General features: G+C 46.6%; 2 protein-coding genes across 2 annotated transcripts; both read left to right on the top strand.

Annotated features, from left to right (window-relative positions):
• The first annotated feature begins 459 nt into the window (after positions 1–459).
• Positions 460–12,040, top strand: capgb (capping protein (actin filament), gelsolin-like b). Its single transcript, XM_069672368.1, has 9 exons — positions 460–572; positions 5,808–6,001; positions 9,050–9,204; positions 9,591–9,749; positions 9,820–9,969; positions 10,100–10,183; positions 10,263–10,395; positions 11,415–11,506; positions 11,707–12,040. The coding sequence occupies exons 2-9, from the start codon at positions 5,809–5,811 to the stop codon at positions 11,770–11,772; spliced, it is 1,032 nt and encodes a 343-aa protein (XP_069528469.1). The 5' UTR covers positions 460–572; position 5,808; the 3' UTR covers positions 11,773–12,040.
• A 1,537-nt stretch (positions 12,041–13,577) lies between these two features.
• On the top strand, positions 13,578–18,006 carry LOC138600438 (E3 ubiquitin-protein ligase TRIM39). Its single transcript, XM_069671862.1, has 10 exons — positions 13,578–13,747; positions 14,659–14,720; positions 14,883–15,031; positions 15,114–15,212; positions 15,870–15,998; positions 16,110–16,229; positions 16,344–16,472; positions 17,172–17,250; positions 17,337–17,363; positions 17,474–18,006. Exons 1-10 carry the CDS (start codon positions 13,578–13,580, stop codon positions 18,004–18,006), a joined length of 1,497 nt encoding a protein of 498 aa, XP_069527963.1.
• Positions 18,007–18,082: the final 76 nt, after the last annotated feature.

The following is an 18,082-nucleotide window of genomic DNA, read 5'->3' on the forward strand; positions in this document are numbered from 1 at the left end:
GAGTTGTGTAATGATCCGTGTCTGCACGGGGCTTCCTTCACGTATGGGTGTGTGTAAGCGGGGGAATCCATGTATGACTAATAAGTGTGTTTGGATCGTTTGCTGTGGAGACCTTGGTGTGAATCATTATTGCAAAGGTTGTTTAAGGGAGATTATATATAATAAAAGTGGTATATATTAAACACTAAAAAGCTAAGGGACGGGCTTAGTTAATTAACTATTTTGTTAAATTTTTTAGTATATTTTTGAATACAAAGACTAATTCAACGTACGTCTTAAAATCAGGTCCAAAGAACAGCTGTTGCAACAAGTAGTTTCCCTTCCCTCCTCTCGTGGTCCTGATTCAATCAAGTTTCCGCACTTTTTCTTCTTTTGTGTTTGAGTCAGAGGGCCGGGCTAAGTCTGCCCGAGACAGGCAGGAAATGTGTGTGTGTGTGTGTGTGTGTGTGTGAGAGAGAAAGAGGGGGAGACTTTGTGTGTTTAGGGACGTGCTTCTCCTTGCATGACTGCTCGTCTCTCTCTGCTCTCTGCTCAGACGTGTTGTGCCCCACCGTTAACTCTCTCTCTTCAAGGTAAGTTTGCCACTTTTTTTTTCTGCACACAGAATCAGATTTGTTCTTTCCTTTCTTACTTATTTCCCTCGCTTAATCTTCAATCCTGCCACTTTTTCTATTTTTCCTCCCATACACTTCTTTCCCTGCTCACTCACCACATTCCTGCTCCTGCAATCAGCCGGGGAATTTCACAACGGGACAATGAATCTTTAGTTTATTCACATGCGACTGCAGCCTCTTTTACATCCCTCTTTTATTCACACCCTGTGTTTGTTATGAGCTGTTTCACTTTTCTTTTCTTTTATTAACCGAGGAAAAGCCACACCTGTAAGTTCCTTTCCCAGTGTGTTCCCGTCTGACTTCCTCCTCCTCATCCAGGTCCTAATCGTGTCACTTCCTTAAAGTGTGGGTGAGGCATTAAAGCGGTAACCGCCTCAGATCTTGTGACTAAGCTTAGAACATTTAGCTTGCTACGGAAAGTATTTTCTAACAGCTTTAAAGGTGTCATTTAACATTCATGTTATTCCTTATTGATTGTCTGGTCTCTCCGTCTGCATCACTTTATCATCGCATGAATGACTGATGGCGTCAGTGACCTTGTGTCTCCACCTGACCCCCTCCGTCCACTCTGTCTCTCTCTCTGTCTAACCAGGCGTCACTGATCGCGTCACTGATCGCTCTAGCAGCCGAGGTCAAAGGGGCAGTTTTTATCTAACGTTGAATGAACCTCGTTTATTTTCTTTAATTGTGTCACTGCAGTAAATGACTCAATTTGATTAGAGCATTAATGAGTTATGTTAGTGTCAATAAATGCCTCCTGCTGATACAGTAAACAACTCGCTCACCTGCAACAGAGGGGATAGAGCATAATAAAATGTGACCTATGTTAACACCTGAATGCGTAGAAGTAAAACTGGAAACTGCTTTAACAGGCAAACGAGTCAGTATATGTGTCAGAGGTAAAATCAGTGTTCATGCGTATCAGCAGTGCAGACACAGTAGCAGTTTATTACTGCCATAAATTAAAGCAAACTAAAGCCCCTTTTACACTGCCAGTTCGAGGCGGGGTTATTACGCCTCTGCTCAGCCTCGTCTTCTCTGTAAAACGCACAGAGGCTGAACGGTGGAGTGAAGCTGTTCTGAGTCTGAGCCGACATCGGAGGTAGTAACAGGCGAAATGTGTGTATTTGAAGCACACGCTTTGCTTCGGTACCGCTGGAACGCTGTGTAAAAACACACAGTGGGGCGTCTTTACGCTGGGGTTGCTTGGTTCAATGTAAAATGGCAAAGGCGGCACAATGGTGGAGCTTCTTCACAGTGATGTCGCAAAATTGCAATGTAAAAAGGGATATAATAATTTATGGTAAATATATAGACAATTAAATTGAAGGAAAAAACAACACTAAGTTTCTAAGTAAGTCTCTTAGGGCCTGTGTCCACTAACGGAGTTTTATTGCACTGGCAGCACCTATTTTCTGTACAAAACCGATGCAGCTCAGCGTCCTCAGCGCGAACACGCCCTCGGTGTCAGCTGTTTTTTGTCGCTGTGCTCGACCATTTAAAATCAAGAAGGGGCGGGACTTCAGATATCAACTTGGTCAACAACAATGGCGGAGAAGCAACGTTTTTCTGAGGGTGCAATCTCCAGGTGTAGAGCTGCTGCCAACGCCTACGTTTTCTTTGTTAAATTTCCTTGAATAAAAGTAAATATTAAGCATTTCAAACACACTAAACGGTCGCTATCGGGGGAAGCAGAAGTGCCGCCCAGACAACATTCGTAACCTAGCAACAGTCATCACCCGTGAGAAGAGCTCTGAAATTGAGTTCTGTTAGTGGACACAGGCCCTTACTCTGCCCTTGGAGTTTAGTGGGGCTGGGATCTTGTGTATGATTTACATACGTGTCATACTCATTGAACCACTTAATAACCACACGTGCCACAGGGATGGGTACTTAGTCATCCAGGAGAGGCCACTCCCATCAAGATAGAAATGTTTAATTGTAGTATAAAGGTGATCTCTCAGGAGAACTGTTAGTCACTGATAGCAACCAGGAGCTCCTGCTTCCCAGACAGAGAAGGGTTAGGAGTGTGTTTGGGGGTCTGTACTTCCTTCGACACAGGCTAAAGGAGGAGGACGAGCAGGAGTCAGGCTGAAGGAGACTAACGGAAAGACGCAGGAGCCAGCGGCGTGCTCTCCCAGTAATTATCCACTTGGCGTTTAGCTTTAGCCAGAAACCAGGAACCCGACTCTACCCCCCCTACACACACACACACACACACACAGGCCGCAGGTTGGCTTTCATCACACCGGCTCCTGTTACGTCCCACATATAAGCTAACCAGGCCAGGTGAGCGCAAACACTCCTCCTCGCCGGACCTCTAGATCCCTTACAACCTCACACACACACACACACACACTTCAGTGGACAGGCAGAATGGAGCCGGAGTCAGACAGCATGCCGGAGGTACCAGAGGAGATCATACAGTTAAGTGGATCGGGCCTTTTTCTCTGCGTCCTTACTTACTCTTAAAGCGGCTGTCCAAGCATTGTAACTTTAACCCCGAGGGCGCTGCACGTCTCCTGAGTTAGGCCCTTTCTCTCTTCCCTTGCTCCCTGACCTCCTCTTCTCCTCTCGTCTACCTTTGAAATATCCCCTCCGGCGTTTTCAACCTCTTTATCGGGCTCGTTCGTACCTTTTTTATTGATTTAAATCTGCAGGAATGCTGCTCAGTTTATATCAGACGTCAGGAGGGGAGAGCGATCGAGTCGTGAAACTGTCTTTCAAAGGAAAATCAAACAGAAGGAGGGCGGGGCTGCTTCTGACGGACCACAATGCTGACAATTAGCGCTAAAAGTTTCACCTTCTCTGCCGCCTTTTTAACAGATAATATGGGACAGTTTGCAGCACTCGGAGTCACACGTTGATTCTCTTCTCTAATTAAGCTAACTGTTATTTATTCCCACGTTATCAGTTAAGGCTGCGGCCTGGCGCCTGTCTCGCAGCTGAACTACATAAAAACGGATTGTATTTGATAGTCTGACAAGGAAGCACAGTGAATAATGTTGATGTTTATTTAACATAGTAGAACTTAAATGGGCGTGTAACGCTGCCAGGCTTTAATTTGTCACAACAAATCATAAAGCCGCAATAAAGCCTCGAGGCCCCGAAGCTTTTTTATGAAGCTGCAACGTGAGTTTGATAAGGTTCAAATTTAGTGAGATCATCCCTTCTGGTTTTCTGTAGGAGCGCTAAAATGCAACTGTAAAACTCTTACAAAAGATCTTCTCTTCCTTCCTCCTGTGCTGAAATCTTTTCACAGAGAAGGCGGCGCTTCAAGCTTCTATTCCTGCACTTTGCTGACTCAGATTTGAGTACTGCATTCACGGTCGTCCTCAGTGGAAAGCCTTTATTATTCACGTGACCAGAGTTTTACTGAGCTCTGTTTGTCACTTTGTTCACACAACGAACCAAACTATCTGCCGAGGAAAAAAAGAAAACAGGAAGTTAACGTCGGCTTCATCTGCCTCTCACAGAGCGTTATGAGGCAGCTCAGGCCACATGACAACAAGAGCTGTGCATCTGTCGAGGAGGACCATGAGATTTAACAGCATCTCTTTTTAAACTTTTTGTAAATGTATTTCAGGGTTCAACAAAGGGCGGGTGTTCTTATGTGACGGACGTGCCATTTCATGTTTCTTGTACGCAACTAGGCACCTGCTCAGGATCAATGAAGTATCTGTCCTTATGGTTGACAGCTGAACACTCAGGAAAAAGCAGTTTGGACCTCTGATTAAGTTTTTATGTTATTTATTCAAGCATAAATCCAAACAGTCACCTCTTTAAAGTGTGTATTTGATGTTTTAAATGGTTTCAATTTAATATTCTTTCCTTTTCCACTCGACAAAAGAAGTTAAGACATCACGTCAAGTGTTTATAAATGTTTATAAAAGTAAACTCCCGCTCGCTGCAGTCCCTATGTTTTCATGACTAGACTGACTAATTATATTATTGAAGAGCAGCTGCAGTCGTGTTTTAAGACACATAAAAAGCTCTGCTTGAAATAATAAATTGTGTCCGAAAATCTGCATAGGCCCCGCCCACTGTGCACATTTACAACCGCCCCCTCCGTCACGAAAACAAAACACGTCTCTGCCGTCGTTTATGTTTATGTCGTCGTAGTAGTAACGTTACCGTTAGCAGTCAGTAGTGAGTTTGCAAACAGTACGTGCATCGCCGACGTGGTTGCCATAGGTTACACATAATGATATGCGTAGCGTCACCCCATCCTTTAACGGGATTGGTTCCTTAGGTTTGTGACGTCACAAACCTGCCGATCTGAAAACGTGTTGTCCAGCCTGTCCTTGGTACACTGCAGTTTAAAAGCAGACAGGCCCAGCCGTGGAGATGATGCTGATGTTGTCCCTGATGTGTCTTGTAGCACACGATGAACACCACATGGAGATGTTTAAATCCTGCAATGATTAACTGATTAATTAATCGAACTTTAAAGTCAGTTTGGAGGCTGTTTTCGTGAACATCACTCGGAGGAAACTCTTGGTTTCTTTCTCCCATTTCTATCGACCCATGTGGAAGTGTATCTGTGAAGCTTACTGTAATCTGTGAATGTATCTGAACACACGTTGCAATATCGTGTGACAGAAAGAGGAAATAGGACGGGTAAGATAGCAGCAACTCATCTCTCCACAAACCTCACTTCATCTCTGAGTGTTCTCTGCACAGCGAGAGCCGACAGGAAGGTGTGGTCGGGTGACACGCTTATTTTAATCTGTTGTTTTTTTCTTCTTCTTCCTGTGTGAAACCATCAGAGAGACACAGCCGAACATCGGAGCGACTCAGCCCGGCTCGTCCTCACCTGCGACATGATCCAGCTTGCTTATAGCCCCACCTGGTTCTGTGCAGCGGCACAGTTAGCGTTAGTGCGGCCTGCTCGGTGTTGTGTTGCATAAAAGTGATGTAATGTAGCCCAGGGATGTTCAGCTGCAACACAGAAAACAGTAAAAATGGAGCGTTGTCTTCTGATCGTCACAAGTTTCATACGTCTTTCCGTGTCAGCACTTTGCAGGCTTAACTTCTGCTTCTACTTCTCCTCCCTCCAACCAAACTGAGCATCCATTCCCACATGGAAACAGTGACACATCTCCACGTATCTCCACTTCCTGTTTCAGCCATCGTCTTCCTCTTCTTTCCTTTTTTTCTCATCGCTCTTTTCTCCATCTCTTCTCCCCGCAGCATGCTCCCCTTCACAGCCGCCCCAGGTCAGTTCGGTCCAGAGGTCCGGGAGCTGGGCATCAAGGTGTGGCGGGTGGAGAAGATGAAGACGGTGCTGCTGGACGCCTCTGAAGTGGGAGCCTTTTATAACGGCGACTCCTACCTGGTGCTGGACAACAGAGGGCCAGGACAAGTCAACATCCACATGTGGTTAGGTAAGAGACGAGAGAAGCATGTGAGAACCAGAGTCAGAGCACAGGTTCATGACATACTTGTCAGCACACGCTTAGACATGTCAAACACAACAGGGGCTGTGTATGAAGCAGCTGTGCCATCAGACTGAAGGCCTCAGCTCTTAGTACACTCAACGGGCCTCCAGTGCGTCTGAGGAGACGGCATCTGCCCAATGATGGCACCTCATTTCAGGACTAAATCTCTCAGTCAAGTCTTAATTCATTAAAGACAATATATTATAAATATATACAGATATATTGGATAGTGTTGGAAACAGGGGAAGAGAGATGCGGCAAAGGGCAGAGGACGGCAGCCTCTGTATATGGGCCACGCGATTTAACCCCTGAGCCCGTTTTCAGAGGTTTTTTTTATTCATTATTCTTTTGAAAAAGCAACAAGAGCTCTGAGGGTGGGATCAAAGGTAGTGACATCATCGCCCTGCTCCAGAGCCAGAAGAGACCGATGTGGATGTCGGTCTAAGCTGAAGCTCTTGAAGACGTTTCACCTCTCATTTGAAAGCCTGGACGGAGCGAGAAGGAGGCTTATGTTTCTCGCTCCGTCCACCAGTCAGTCAGTATCGGATGAGAGGTGAAACGTCTTCAACAACTTCAACCGAGTCAGGCTTAGGACTACCATGTTACTGTCATGCGTCTACTTAAAACGATGTCATCAGGAGAGAGATATATCCTCTTCTATATTCACATTCGATCATGTTGAATTCATTTCTTCCTGCTGCGTAAATTACACGACTTAAAGCTCCTGTGAGGAACCTTCTTGGGCCCCCTGTGGACGGAGCCGTACCTCCTCTCTCTTTGCTGATTTTGTTCCCAACCCCACTTAATAGATGTCTGTGACATTCTAAACATACGCAGAGTCTCGCCTCTACAGACTCTTCAAAAGTCGACTGATTCAGCTGGAAAAACCGCTGACCTGGCAACCCTGGCTTTGCATCCCATGAAACTCTGATCATGAAGCCTGATGCCTCTAAAGCTCTGCGTTTATCAGTGAAATATATGAACTACACAGCATGTGACAGCCTGTGGAGACGAAGTTTATACTTGTGTGCAGAAATACGGACGGTTTGCGACGTTAAGAGCATCAAAACACACACAGGTCTGCGTCACATCTGCTCCTCTTGTAATCTCTGCCTCCTCCCTGCACGGCGTGATAACTCTGCGTGGATCACCTCCGGCTCGTCTCAGTCACAGCGTGTGAAGACGTATTTGATGCTTTATGAAGGGTCGATCACAACGCTATGAAGTCAGGGGCGGAGCCTGAGAAACACACAGATCGTGTCCTCACTGCGCTGCATGATTAGAAACTGCTCTCTGCTGGATCATTCAGATAAACTGCTCAGATCACACTCTGGATCATCGTTCTCTGACCCGCGCCGTCCCTCTCGTCGGCTCGTCCCGTGTTTAAAACTTCGATGTCTCCTCACTGAACAAATACAGACACGATCTGTCGGTATTTCCGTGCGTGTGGCCGTGATTTATGCGCATGCGTGTCGAGGCAAAGCTTTCCAAAGTGATTCAACTATGCAGCACAATCTCACACACACACACGTTTGCACACACAAACTTCTGCCTTTTGCATGCTATAAAGTATTAAAGTAGTAATAATAGTAGATTTCCTATGGATGGGAAGAAAACTGTAAAATGGAAATGTCTATATTTATCAGGTTAAAGATCCGAAGAGGTCACAGAGGTTAAAAGACACATCACATACTGTATCAAACAGGAAGTGGAGGACAGGACCTTTAACATGTAGCTCTGACTTAAACAGACAAGCTACTTCTGACCATTATCCAGCCTGTACTCCACACCTGACAGCTAATAACCCTCCCGCTAATGGTGACGACACATGAGACTCATCACCGACCTGCTGCATCATTGTGTGAAGAGAGAGGCGAGGCCGGGCGGAGAGGAAAGAAGGGATGATCAGAGAGAGAGAGAGAGAGAGAGAGAGAGAGAGAGAGAGAGAGAGAGAGAGAGAGAGAGAGAGAGAGAGAGAGAGAGAGAGAGAGAGAGGTCCCGAGGGAAACTGGGATGCGTTCTGAGCAGCGCTCATTAAAAATGCAGCAGGACTGTTACAGTACTCAAATGTGGCTGTTGTTTCCAGCATGTATCCGGTGCTTAGGTAACACTAAGCTGATTGTCACAGCTTGGAGAGGGCTCTCTGTGCTCAGGCATGCGTCCCTCTGAAGCCTCCCTCCCTCCTCCGCTTGTTTACGAGGGATGACTCCTGTTTCTCCGGGTGTTTCTGACACATCACCTCCCGTCAGCAGCTGTTTTGTAACGTCTTACACCTCAGTGCAGAGAAGTTTCGTTCAACAAGAGTTCCCTCGACTTCAGGTCCACCGACCAGCTTTTTTGTTTGTTGAATTGCAAGCTGAGCAATCGTGAAGCCACATCTGAAGCAGCTGCAGACACCGGCTTCTTGTGCAGAACGTCGGGATGCATTTATGTTAAAACATTTCCAAACCGTGGATCCCAAGCGGCGCCCAGTTAGTGACGCGTTTTCCATCAGCCAGCAGTGGTTGGTCTGCCAGAGAGGGTAGGCGGAGCTAAGCGGCTGCTTCTCCGCTCTCTGCAAGTGTTGCGAGTAAACCGTAATCTACTATGGCTGAACAAACAAAGAAAAGATGGATGACTACAGATACAACTTCAACAAGAAGTGAAAATCCAAAGAAGAAGAAACAAACTCGACGCTCAGATGAAGCAAACAGTCTGAAAAGGAAAGCGACCGTCAGCCAGGAAAATCAGGAGTTACAACCGGAGCCGACCGTGGACGTCACACATGCAGCACTGTGTGTACCTGCAGTTAATGTTTATCACCATTAAAGAGAACGAAGCTGAGATCTTTGAGATGACATAACCCCCTACACACAAACCAAAAGATTCATAACAAACAACAAAAAGGGAAATAAAATCAAACACTCGGAACAAAAGGAATAAAAGAGCCGACAATGTCTCCCTTATGTCGAAGTTTCTGTCTGATCTTTAGTTTCTTTCTTCTCTCTGTCGCAGGCGAGAGGTCGTCCCGGGACGAGCAGGTGGCGTGCGCCATGCTGTCCACGCAGCTGGACAACTTCCTGGGCGGCGAGCCGACCCAGTACCGAGAGGTTCAGAGCTACGAGTCCCAGGACTTCATGGCTCTGTTTCCCAGAGGGGTCAGCTACAAGGTGAGGAGGGCAGACGCCTCATTCTGGAGCTCGAGGGGCTTTAACGAGGAGAGACAGGAGACGGGAGTGTGCTTGTCTATAGACACATTTCATAATCACTTTAATATCAGTTTTTAGAGTACTAGACTTTTATTTTGTTAAGTTTTCGGTCAGAAATGAAGAACTGGATGCAAAAAATGGCGGAAGAAATCTTTTATATTTCATGATAATCCCTTCTGTCAGTTTACAACGCCCTTATAGCCTCTGTATCAAAGTGCGCTCGTGTCACTCTGTTTGCACGGGCACCAAGTCGTGCTCATTAAAACAAACCAGGAAGTTAAATCTGAGCGACCTTTTCCTGCAGGACAACAAACATAAAGATAAAAGCATACAATGTCTGTCGACAGGAGGGCGGCGTGGAGTCGGGCTTCAGGAGGCCTCAGGGCTCCGGCACGGTTCAAAGGTTATACCAGGTCAAAGGCAAACGCAACATCCGTGCCAAGGAGGTGGAGCTGTCGTGGAGCAGCTTCAACAAAGGAGACTGCTTCATCCTCGACCTCGGAGAGGTGAGCATGCGGACTCTTGACTCTTATCATCGTGTTTCTGTGACCTCACGCTGCTTCATTCGCCCCGCAGACGATCGTGTCGTGGATCGGGTCGCAGGCCAACGTCTTCGAGAAGCAGAAAGTGCGCGAGATCGCCTCGCTGATCCGCGACACGGACAGACACGGAAAGGCCCGGATCGTGGACACCTGCGAGGGGGAGGAGCCTGAGGAGATGCTCAAGGTAAACACACAAAACTTTGGGTATTATATTTCAATAACCTTTAACTACGCTCTTCATGTCAGCAACTACAAAGTTCAGGAAGTATTACAAGCCGTCTTTTTCCTGAGCTTCCTGTCGTGTTCGTGCGCAGGTCCTGGGTCAGATGCCCGAGCTGGCAGAGAGCACAGAAGAGGACACCAAAGCAGATGCATCGAACTCCGCCTCCCTCTACAAGGTGACTTCACCTACACATCCTTAAAAACTGCTTTAATAAACCAAACCCACCTTTCACGTAACAGCTGTCTCCTCCACAGGTGTCTGACGCGACCGGCTCCATGACGATGACCCAGGTGTCGGAGAAGAGCCCGTTCGCCAAAGAGCTGCTGGTTCGAGACGACTGCTTCATTCTGGACAACGGAGCCAACGGGAAGATCTTCGTGTGGAAAGGTGAGGAGCTTAAAACCTGCGTGATTACTGGGACGGAGGATTTGCTTTGAGTGTTTAGATTGAAGTCGTGTTAGACGGTAAAGTTCTGTGCCTCAATGACAATTTCAGCGGCTTGTATCCGCAATGTCTTTCTTTTGGTCACCACCCAAATCTCACGGCCACAGCTCCGGTACAACGCCCGCATTACTGCTGATGCTGCACCGATCCGCCTGTCGCTCTCACGATGCATGTCGCCCTCACTCGTGAGCAAGACCCCGAGATACTTGAACTCCTTCGTTTGAGGCAGAGAGTCGCTCCACACCCGGAGGGGGCAGAGAAGCACGGCCTCAGACTCGGAGGTGCTGACTCAGGTCCCAACCGCTTCTTTCTCGGCTGCAAACTTTCCTTTATTTTAAGTCACTACCTGTTTTAATCTCTTAATCCTACTTCATCTGAAGCTGCTGCTGTTGTTTAAACCTGTGGACGCCAGGCACAGTGAGAGATAAACATCCATCTATGGGGGGAAAACAGTTTCACATCTCTAAAGCCGCTTTAACACTGGTCAAAAAACCCGCTAACACCCGCTAACACCCGGCTTTTTTGCTTAATGGGAAAGGCTCCAATCGGTATTCAGACCCGGGTCACATGACTCTGCAGTAGACCCGAGTAATTATCGCCTCGGCTCTGATCTGCATTGATGGGAACACAAGACCGGGGCGACACGCTAATCTCCGCCCCTTTCTCCGTCCGAGCAGCGCTCGAACATCGTTCCAAATGTGTCTGCGCCAAGTTTGATAAACAGACACAACAAAGACCTAACCACTGTAACATCCTCACTGGTTACTAACCCTGTCTGCGGAGCGTTTGTGACGTCAGACGGTGACGCAGCAGAAAAGAGACCGACAGGAGGATACTTCACTGGCAATGGGAAAAGAGACAATCTATAAGCGGGTCTTCACGGGTCTGAAAAACTCGCTAGTTTTGGTGTGAAAGCGGGATAAAGGTGCAGATACTGATGTCATGTTCTGATCCGCTCTCAGGTAAAGGAGCGAACACTGAGGAGAAGCAGGTCGCCCTACAGATGGCGGACAGCTTCATCGATCAGATGCAGTACAACAGGATGAAAACACAGGTACTGCTCCTTCCTTTGAACTCTAATGAAACCTTTTACTGTCTCACACGTATGGTAAACATACTTATCTCTCTGTGGATCACCTGCTCGGCCTGCTGCGCCCTTTACACCCGCTCGTTATGCTTTTTAACGATCCTCTCGCACATTCACTGCAGCTTGTCTTTATGTGAGCAGTAAAGGTGGATGTGTTTGTGCTGCAGGTGGAGATTCTGCCTCAGGGGAAGGAGACCATCATCTTCAAGCAGTTCTTCAAGAACTGGAACTAAACCCGGGAACATCTGAGAGAACGTGCGCAGGAGGGGACGGCTTCCATACTGGATCGTTTTTTATATGCTTTGACTCGTATGTACATATTTGTAAGGCGCCTAGCAGAGCTTATCGTGGGTTTGGTAGAATCAGAGATGTGACGCCACTTTTATATGCAAGCAAAGTTTCTTCTGCTGCGTAAAAAAAAGTTTGGTTTGCTTCCTGTTTTTTTTTTACATTCGTGTCACAGATTTGCTGCATCTAACGAATAAACCTGCTGCTTGTAAACGAACGTCTCTGACTCTCTCTCCTCTCAGCTCGCGTTCACAAGATGAACTGTGCAGAGCTCTTCGGGCCGCGCCTTCACTTTGCTGTTTAATCTCTGTTGCCATGGCGACGTGAATATAACCTGGCACGGCGATCGAGTCGTTATCGGCCGGCGTGATTTAACGATGAACGCTCTCTATAGGCTGCGCTTATGTAAGCGTTTGACTCACTTCTGTGTTACTCTGTTTTACTGCAGTACAAGAAGAGAGCTCTACTTTGACCCCTTATAACGTACGTAACTTACATGTTAGTCGTAATATAATGTTTGTATAATGTTTCAATCATAAATAACTTCACTTCTTAAACTTTAAACTACATTTTGAAAGCAGGATTTTTACCTCTTTTAGAGTACGTCACATCTTTACATCACTATGTCCTCATGTTGATGTTGAAACGACGACTAGAAGGGCTTTAACAGACTTATTTACTCACGCTGTTTGTTAAATCCATCCATTATCTATACCACATATTCTGTCGAGGGTCACGGGGGGGACTGGAGCCTATCCCAGCTGTAATTGGGCGAGAGGCGGGGTCAGTCACAGGGCTGACACGCGGAGACAGACGACCTTTCACGCTCACATTCACACCTATTGAAAAGAGTCTTTGGACAGTGGGAGGACGCCGGAGCACCTGGAGGGAACCCACGCACGCACAGGGGGAACATGCAGACTCCGGCGGGCGCCCCGTTCAGATGCTACAGTCCTCGTCGCACTGATCGCAGGCTCGACTCTCGGCGTGCTCTCTCCTCCCCATATTTCCCGTCTCTCTTCAGCTGTCATATAAATAAAGGCAAAATAATAATGTTTGAAAAAACAGAAAGGCCCTCAACCTTCAAGCTGTGAGGCCAAAGTGTAACTCCTGCACCGCCACACATTCAAAGCATTAGATTTCAGCTCCATGACTCCCCACAGATTACAAACCACACGCTTTGAGACGATCTGGTCGGGCAGGGTTAAATAAAACAAATATAACTGCTCACTTTGAATCATATTGTAGTTTGACTGGTGACGGCAGGTGGTGCTGAATGTAGGGTGGGACGAGGTGTTACGTGTGCGTCTTTAATATTTTATCCCAGGAACTTTGTGTGTAACTGTAGACGTGCAGAAAAACAGAAACATGTGAGGTGTTAAGCTTTGAATCATACCATCTTGAGCGTGAGCGTGAAGGAGTCTCTTTTCTGTTGAAACAAATGTTTTAGGACGTTCCTATCAAAAGTGAAAATAAGTGTCCATGTTGTTTAACTTTTGGTCACAGCTCTCATTTAAAGAACAATTTTACACATAAGTGAAGTCTATTATAAGACCCTCACTCTGCCATGAAACCCCAGCTTCCATTAAACAACTGCAACAAGCTTTACAGGTACAGCAACACCTCTGCAAACTCAGCATCCGTGCGTCACCCTGGCTGATACCCACACTTATCTCTGCTATAAAAAAATAAATACGGCTGTTACCCTCGTGGACACCAGCCCGCCGCTGCCGGGAAGCGGAGAGGATTCATGCAGAAAGTCGTCTCAGAGGCCATAAAAGAGTCCAAAGCTCAGGGAGACGCAGAGAGGGACAAAAAGTCTGAGCAGAGAGCGGTTACCGTCCAGTCTTCTCCACCAGCAGAGCTGCACCACCGCCGCGTCAGACAGAAGGTACGACACTATGAACTCTGGGAACATCAGTGTGCTGTGTTATACGGATTTATAACAGCATACTGCAACATTTTCTTCTTAATTTGCGACTGAATTACTTCATTATTCTGCATTGTGAGTAGATATTCATGTATGTGGGGACAACTGAATGAATATTACGTTATTACAAACTTGAAACTTTAAGGTTTTTCTTCATTTTTTAGAAGGTTTTTTATATTCAGGCCTCGATTACCTACAGATTGCTGTTTTGGTTTTGGTCGTACGGGATTGTTAAAATGATTTATGAAGAAAAATGTAATCATACAGCAATTGTATAATTGTTACAAGTGAATCACATGTAAATATTTGAGTTGTTTCTCTTCATACTGTAGAGTTTTAAACTATCAGCTGAAATATTTTAGTTTTACTTTGAAAGGACGGAATACAAATCTTATTTCTGTGTAAAAGTTGCCAACAGGAAGTACAATTGTTTAAATTAGCTCGACCAAATACAAGCTAATGCATCAGTAAGAATAATCTAATTATATCATCAAAAACGGCGATATTTCTGTCAATTATAAGTGTAGTTTTAAAGATTTTATTTTTTATTTTTATGCCTTTATTTTAGAGACAGGACAGTGGATAGTGGCGGGAATGAGGGCCGCCGATTTCTAACTGTTTTTGATCCTTAAAGTACATGTTTGTGATTGTTAAGCCCTTTGACTTTAATTTAGAAGCTCTAATTGAGTGTTTTTGATGCTGTAGAGAGACAGGAAATATGGGATTAGAGAGTAGGGGTGACATGCACCCACCGATCGGCAGACCGGGTCAGCGCGTCGAGCACTGTAGACTCTGTACGTTGGGGAGGTTCGCTCTACCAACTGAGCTTAACCAGCGCCCCAATGATTCTTCTTTTCCCACACTTTTTACCAAACATTAAATTATGTTCTTGTTGTCTCAGCTCCACAGGAGTGACAACCAACATCATCATGGAGAACAAAGGCATCCTGAAAACCGTCAAAAGTAGGTGTTTTTTTTTTATCTCCATTGCTCCGTGCACGGTGTATCGCTCACCACCTTTGCCCAGCGTGACTAGTTAATGTGTCACGCAGCTAACATTAAATCACTCGTAAACGCTAACAGTCAAATAAGGTTGTTTTCCTCTGAATGTGCCCGCACCTGCAGGAGTGAGCATAATGATGGAGGACAGCAGCACCACCCAGAGCAGCTCCGTCGGGCACCTGCGCTGGACTCTGCCTGTGGAGAGCAGTCAGCCTCACAACTCGGCCCCCAGCGGACCCTCCACCAACAGCAGCCTCAGCAAACACTCACAGGTACATGAAACGTTTAAAGTCAGTGTGAGTTCATTCTGTTGGTTAGGAGTACAGTTTTAATTTCACCTGTGTTCCTCTGCAGGAACACCCTCGTCAGAACGGCCTGAAGAACCTCCGCAGCCTGCAGGAGTGCGTGCAGTTCATCCATCACTGGAAGGAGCAGGTGGACCAAGTGTGCAAGGTAGGACATGAGAGCAGGAAGGGAACAAGGGAGGAAAGTGGCTCAGGTTATCAAAGCCTTATGTAATTACTCATTCACAGCAGTCTTACAGTGCAAACACAAAAGGCCTCAATTTCCTTTAACAAAGAGGAGAAAAAAGGGCTTTTATTTTGAAGGGAAATGTTGAAAAAATTTAAAGTACTAGAAAGTTTTAGCCTGATAGAAGGTGAAGCTTGAGATGAAATAGCTTGACCTTATTAAGTGGGTAATGAGTCCAGGTGAGCCAGGCCAGTAAAGGTGGACAAACATCGCTATGACAATGGCCGGGTTAATTGTTTGGGCTGATAGATAGGACGCGTGTTTACAGCCTGGTAACATGACCCTCTGCTCTATGGGGCTGCCTGGGAGATATTGCGTTGAACTCGACATGAACTGAAGTAATTTACGAGGTGCTTGAATAACATAACACTTTATCGACACCTGTGAACTTTCCCTAAAGGCTGATAAGACCTGTTAATCAGCTGTTTTAACCCCTCAAGCCATCAGTGCTTAATCCTCCTGAGTTTCAGCCTTGAACCTTACTTAACAGTTGGCTGTAAAAAGTTATCGGCTAACCGAGGTAAGACACCATTTATGGTTCTAAGAGTGTGACAATGTGTGGCGTGTTTTTTGAAGCAGGGCAGCGGCGATCCAAAGGAGGGATCTTCTAAAGAAGCCCAAAGTACAGACCGCCGCACTGAACGCAGCGTTGAGGAGAGCAGGAAGCTGATCCTGGAGTGGGCCGACGAACTCCGTCACGTCGACAAGGTCAGTGCGTGCACGGGATGGCAATGACGGATCAAAGGTGCAATTCTCATAACAGCTGTGGTGGTAAAATGTCTTATAATGAAACTCAACTCACTGATTTGGTGTCCTTAGCTCCTGAAGAAGGCCTCGTGGGCTGAGAGTGAAGAAACTGAGAAGAAGGCTAAAGACGACAAAGAGGAGGCGCAGCTGAGGATGATGGAGTGGGCCAGGGAGCTGCAGGAGGCGAGTGAGGTGAGGAGTCCTAAACCCTGTAGCTTAAAGTCCGAAAAAACTTTAGTTTCACTCTCACGTTGTCAGAGACTGTATCCCTTTTCCTGCCACTGAAATAAGAATTTATGTTTGCAGAGCTGTGGTGTGCCGAGCGAAGAGCTGGGGAAAGTGTTGCGTCTGCTGGGCCTTAAGAAGAAACGCCTGGTCAACCTGCTGCCTCTGATGGAGTTCATCACCTGGTCTCTGCTCAAAGAAGACAGCACGGTGAGGCAAATAAACAGCAGAAAATAAGGAATGATCATTAACTGAGCAATTTGCATCGGGTTGTATCTAAGAAGGTGGAAAATAACGAGCAAGAATTGTCCTCACCGTCAGAAAAACTGCGTCCTTACGCTGTAAAACACAGAACTGGCTTAAACGAGTTGTTAACGTTGACCCGACCTGTTACGAAACGACGTTATGTAACGCCTGATTAGAGTGAACTGATGCGCTGGCATCAATCGATGAACTCTGCGATTCACTTAATATGACCCTTGTCCTCCTCTGTCTGATAAACTGTCACAATAAAAGTCCTGAATAACTGATAGAGGGGATTCAGTTGAATTATCATCACATACGCAGACGATGGTCCGCTGTGTGTGGCAAAGGTCACTTTGTGTTTCACTCTGTTTCAGCTGGAGTTAAGGCATAAACACTTTAACATATGACTTTCTGCAACATGTGCAGCATCAATAAACTGCCCCGTTCTTACTCATGCATGGTTATGACCTTACGGGCTTCCATACATGGTGTGAAGAGTCTCGTGTTGTGCGTTAAAGCTCTCATAAAGATCCAATCTTAACCAAACACTAACGCTGAGGGAGAGATCTTTCCTGAAGGGTTGATTATGTTTTTGAACTCGACAGTTTTCAAGAGAAGGACAGATTTGGGAACCAGCATATAAAAATGCTTTTGCCTTTTCAGATGATGGTCCCGCAGCTGTGGTTGCTCACAAAGCAACAGACGTGGAAAGCCGGAATACCAAGATACATCCCAAACTCAGGTTTGCATTTTTATCGCTGGTGTACAATAGAGACGTCTCTTGTTTATCTGCTGAAAGTTTAACGTAATGTCCGTCTCTGTTTGCAGTCTGGAGTTGGATCTGCAGCTCAGCAGGTGAGATCATCCTCCACGTCATCTTCATTTTATGTCACATAAAACAGAGAAAGGTCAAGGTTCACATTCACAACACAACAAGCTAATTCATGCTCTTTTTTTCTGCACAGCTGATGTGATTCTCGACCCCAAGACCAACTACCCCTGGCTGCAGTTGTCAGACGACCAGCGTATGGTCCAGGAGGCGCACACAGAGGTCGAACTGCCTTACAGCCCCCAACGCTTCGACAGCTGGCCCTGCGTGCTGGGCTGGGAGGGCTACAGCAGCGGCCGCCACTACTGGGAAGTCGACATTGCCAACAACGGCTACTGGCGCATTGGCATGGCCACCGCCGACTCCAAGCGTGAAGGCCACTTCCCCATGTACCCGAAGCAGGGCTTCTGGTCCCTGTGGCGCAGCACCAACAAGTTCTACGCCTGCACCAAGCCGGAGACGGCGCTGCCCAACGGCCTCGTGCCTCGGCGGATGGGGATCTACTTGGACTACGAAGAGGGCCAGATCTCCTTCTACAACGCAGTGACAAAGAACCACATCTACACCTTCACCGGAAGCTTCAGAGGGAAGCTGTACCCTCTGTTCGCCCCGCTGGATGGGCGCACACTCATGAGAATCATGCCACCACACAAGATCTCCGCACACTGAGAGAGACGAAAGTTTCGGCGGACACGTTGAAGGATTCACGTTGAATTTAATGAAGATTGAGCATGAAAAACCTGCA

This window comes from Semicossyphus pulcher, unplaced genomic scaffold, assembly GCF_022749685.1.
Source record: "Semicossyphus pulcher isolate SPU_LCO1_2020_fin unplaced genomic scaffold, fSemPul1.0.p SCAF_21, whole genome shotgun sequence".
NCBI lineage: Eukaryota > Metazoa > Chordata > Actinopteri > Labriformes > Labridae > Semicossyphus > Semicossyphus pulcher.

What these genes read in the sequence shown, in the direction of transcription:
- capgb (XM_069672368.1), top strand. Translation starts at nt 5,809, where the DNA reads ATGCTCCCCTTCACAGCCGCCCCAGGTCAGTTCGGTCCAGAGGTCCGG. An exon ending in TCATCCTCGACCTCGGAGAG is followed by an intron (nt 9,750 to 9,819) that starts GTGAGCATGCGG and finishes TTCGCCCCGCAG; the next exon opens with ACGATCGTGTCGTGGATCGG. An exon ending in ACAACAGGATGAAAACACAG is followed by an intron (nt 11,507 to 11,706) that starts GTACTGCTCCTT and finishes TTTGTGCTGCAG; the next exon opens with GTGGAGATTCTGCCTCAGGG.
- LOC138600438 (XM_069671862.1), top strand. Translation starts at nt 13,578, where the DNA reads ATGCAGAAAGTCGTCTCAGAGGCCATAAAAGAGTCCAAAGCTCAGGGA. An exon ending in CATCCTGAAAACCGTCAAAA is followed by an intron (nt 14,721 to 14,882) that starts GTAGGTGTTTTT and finishes CCGCACCTGCAG; the next exon opens with GAGTGAGCATAATGATGGAG. An exon ending in AACTCCGTCACGTCGACAAG is followed by an intron (nt 15,999 to 16,109) that starts GTCAGTGCGTGC and finishes TGGTGTCCTTAG; the next exon opens with CTCCTGAAGAAGGCCTCGTG.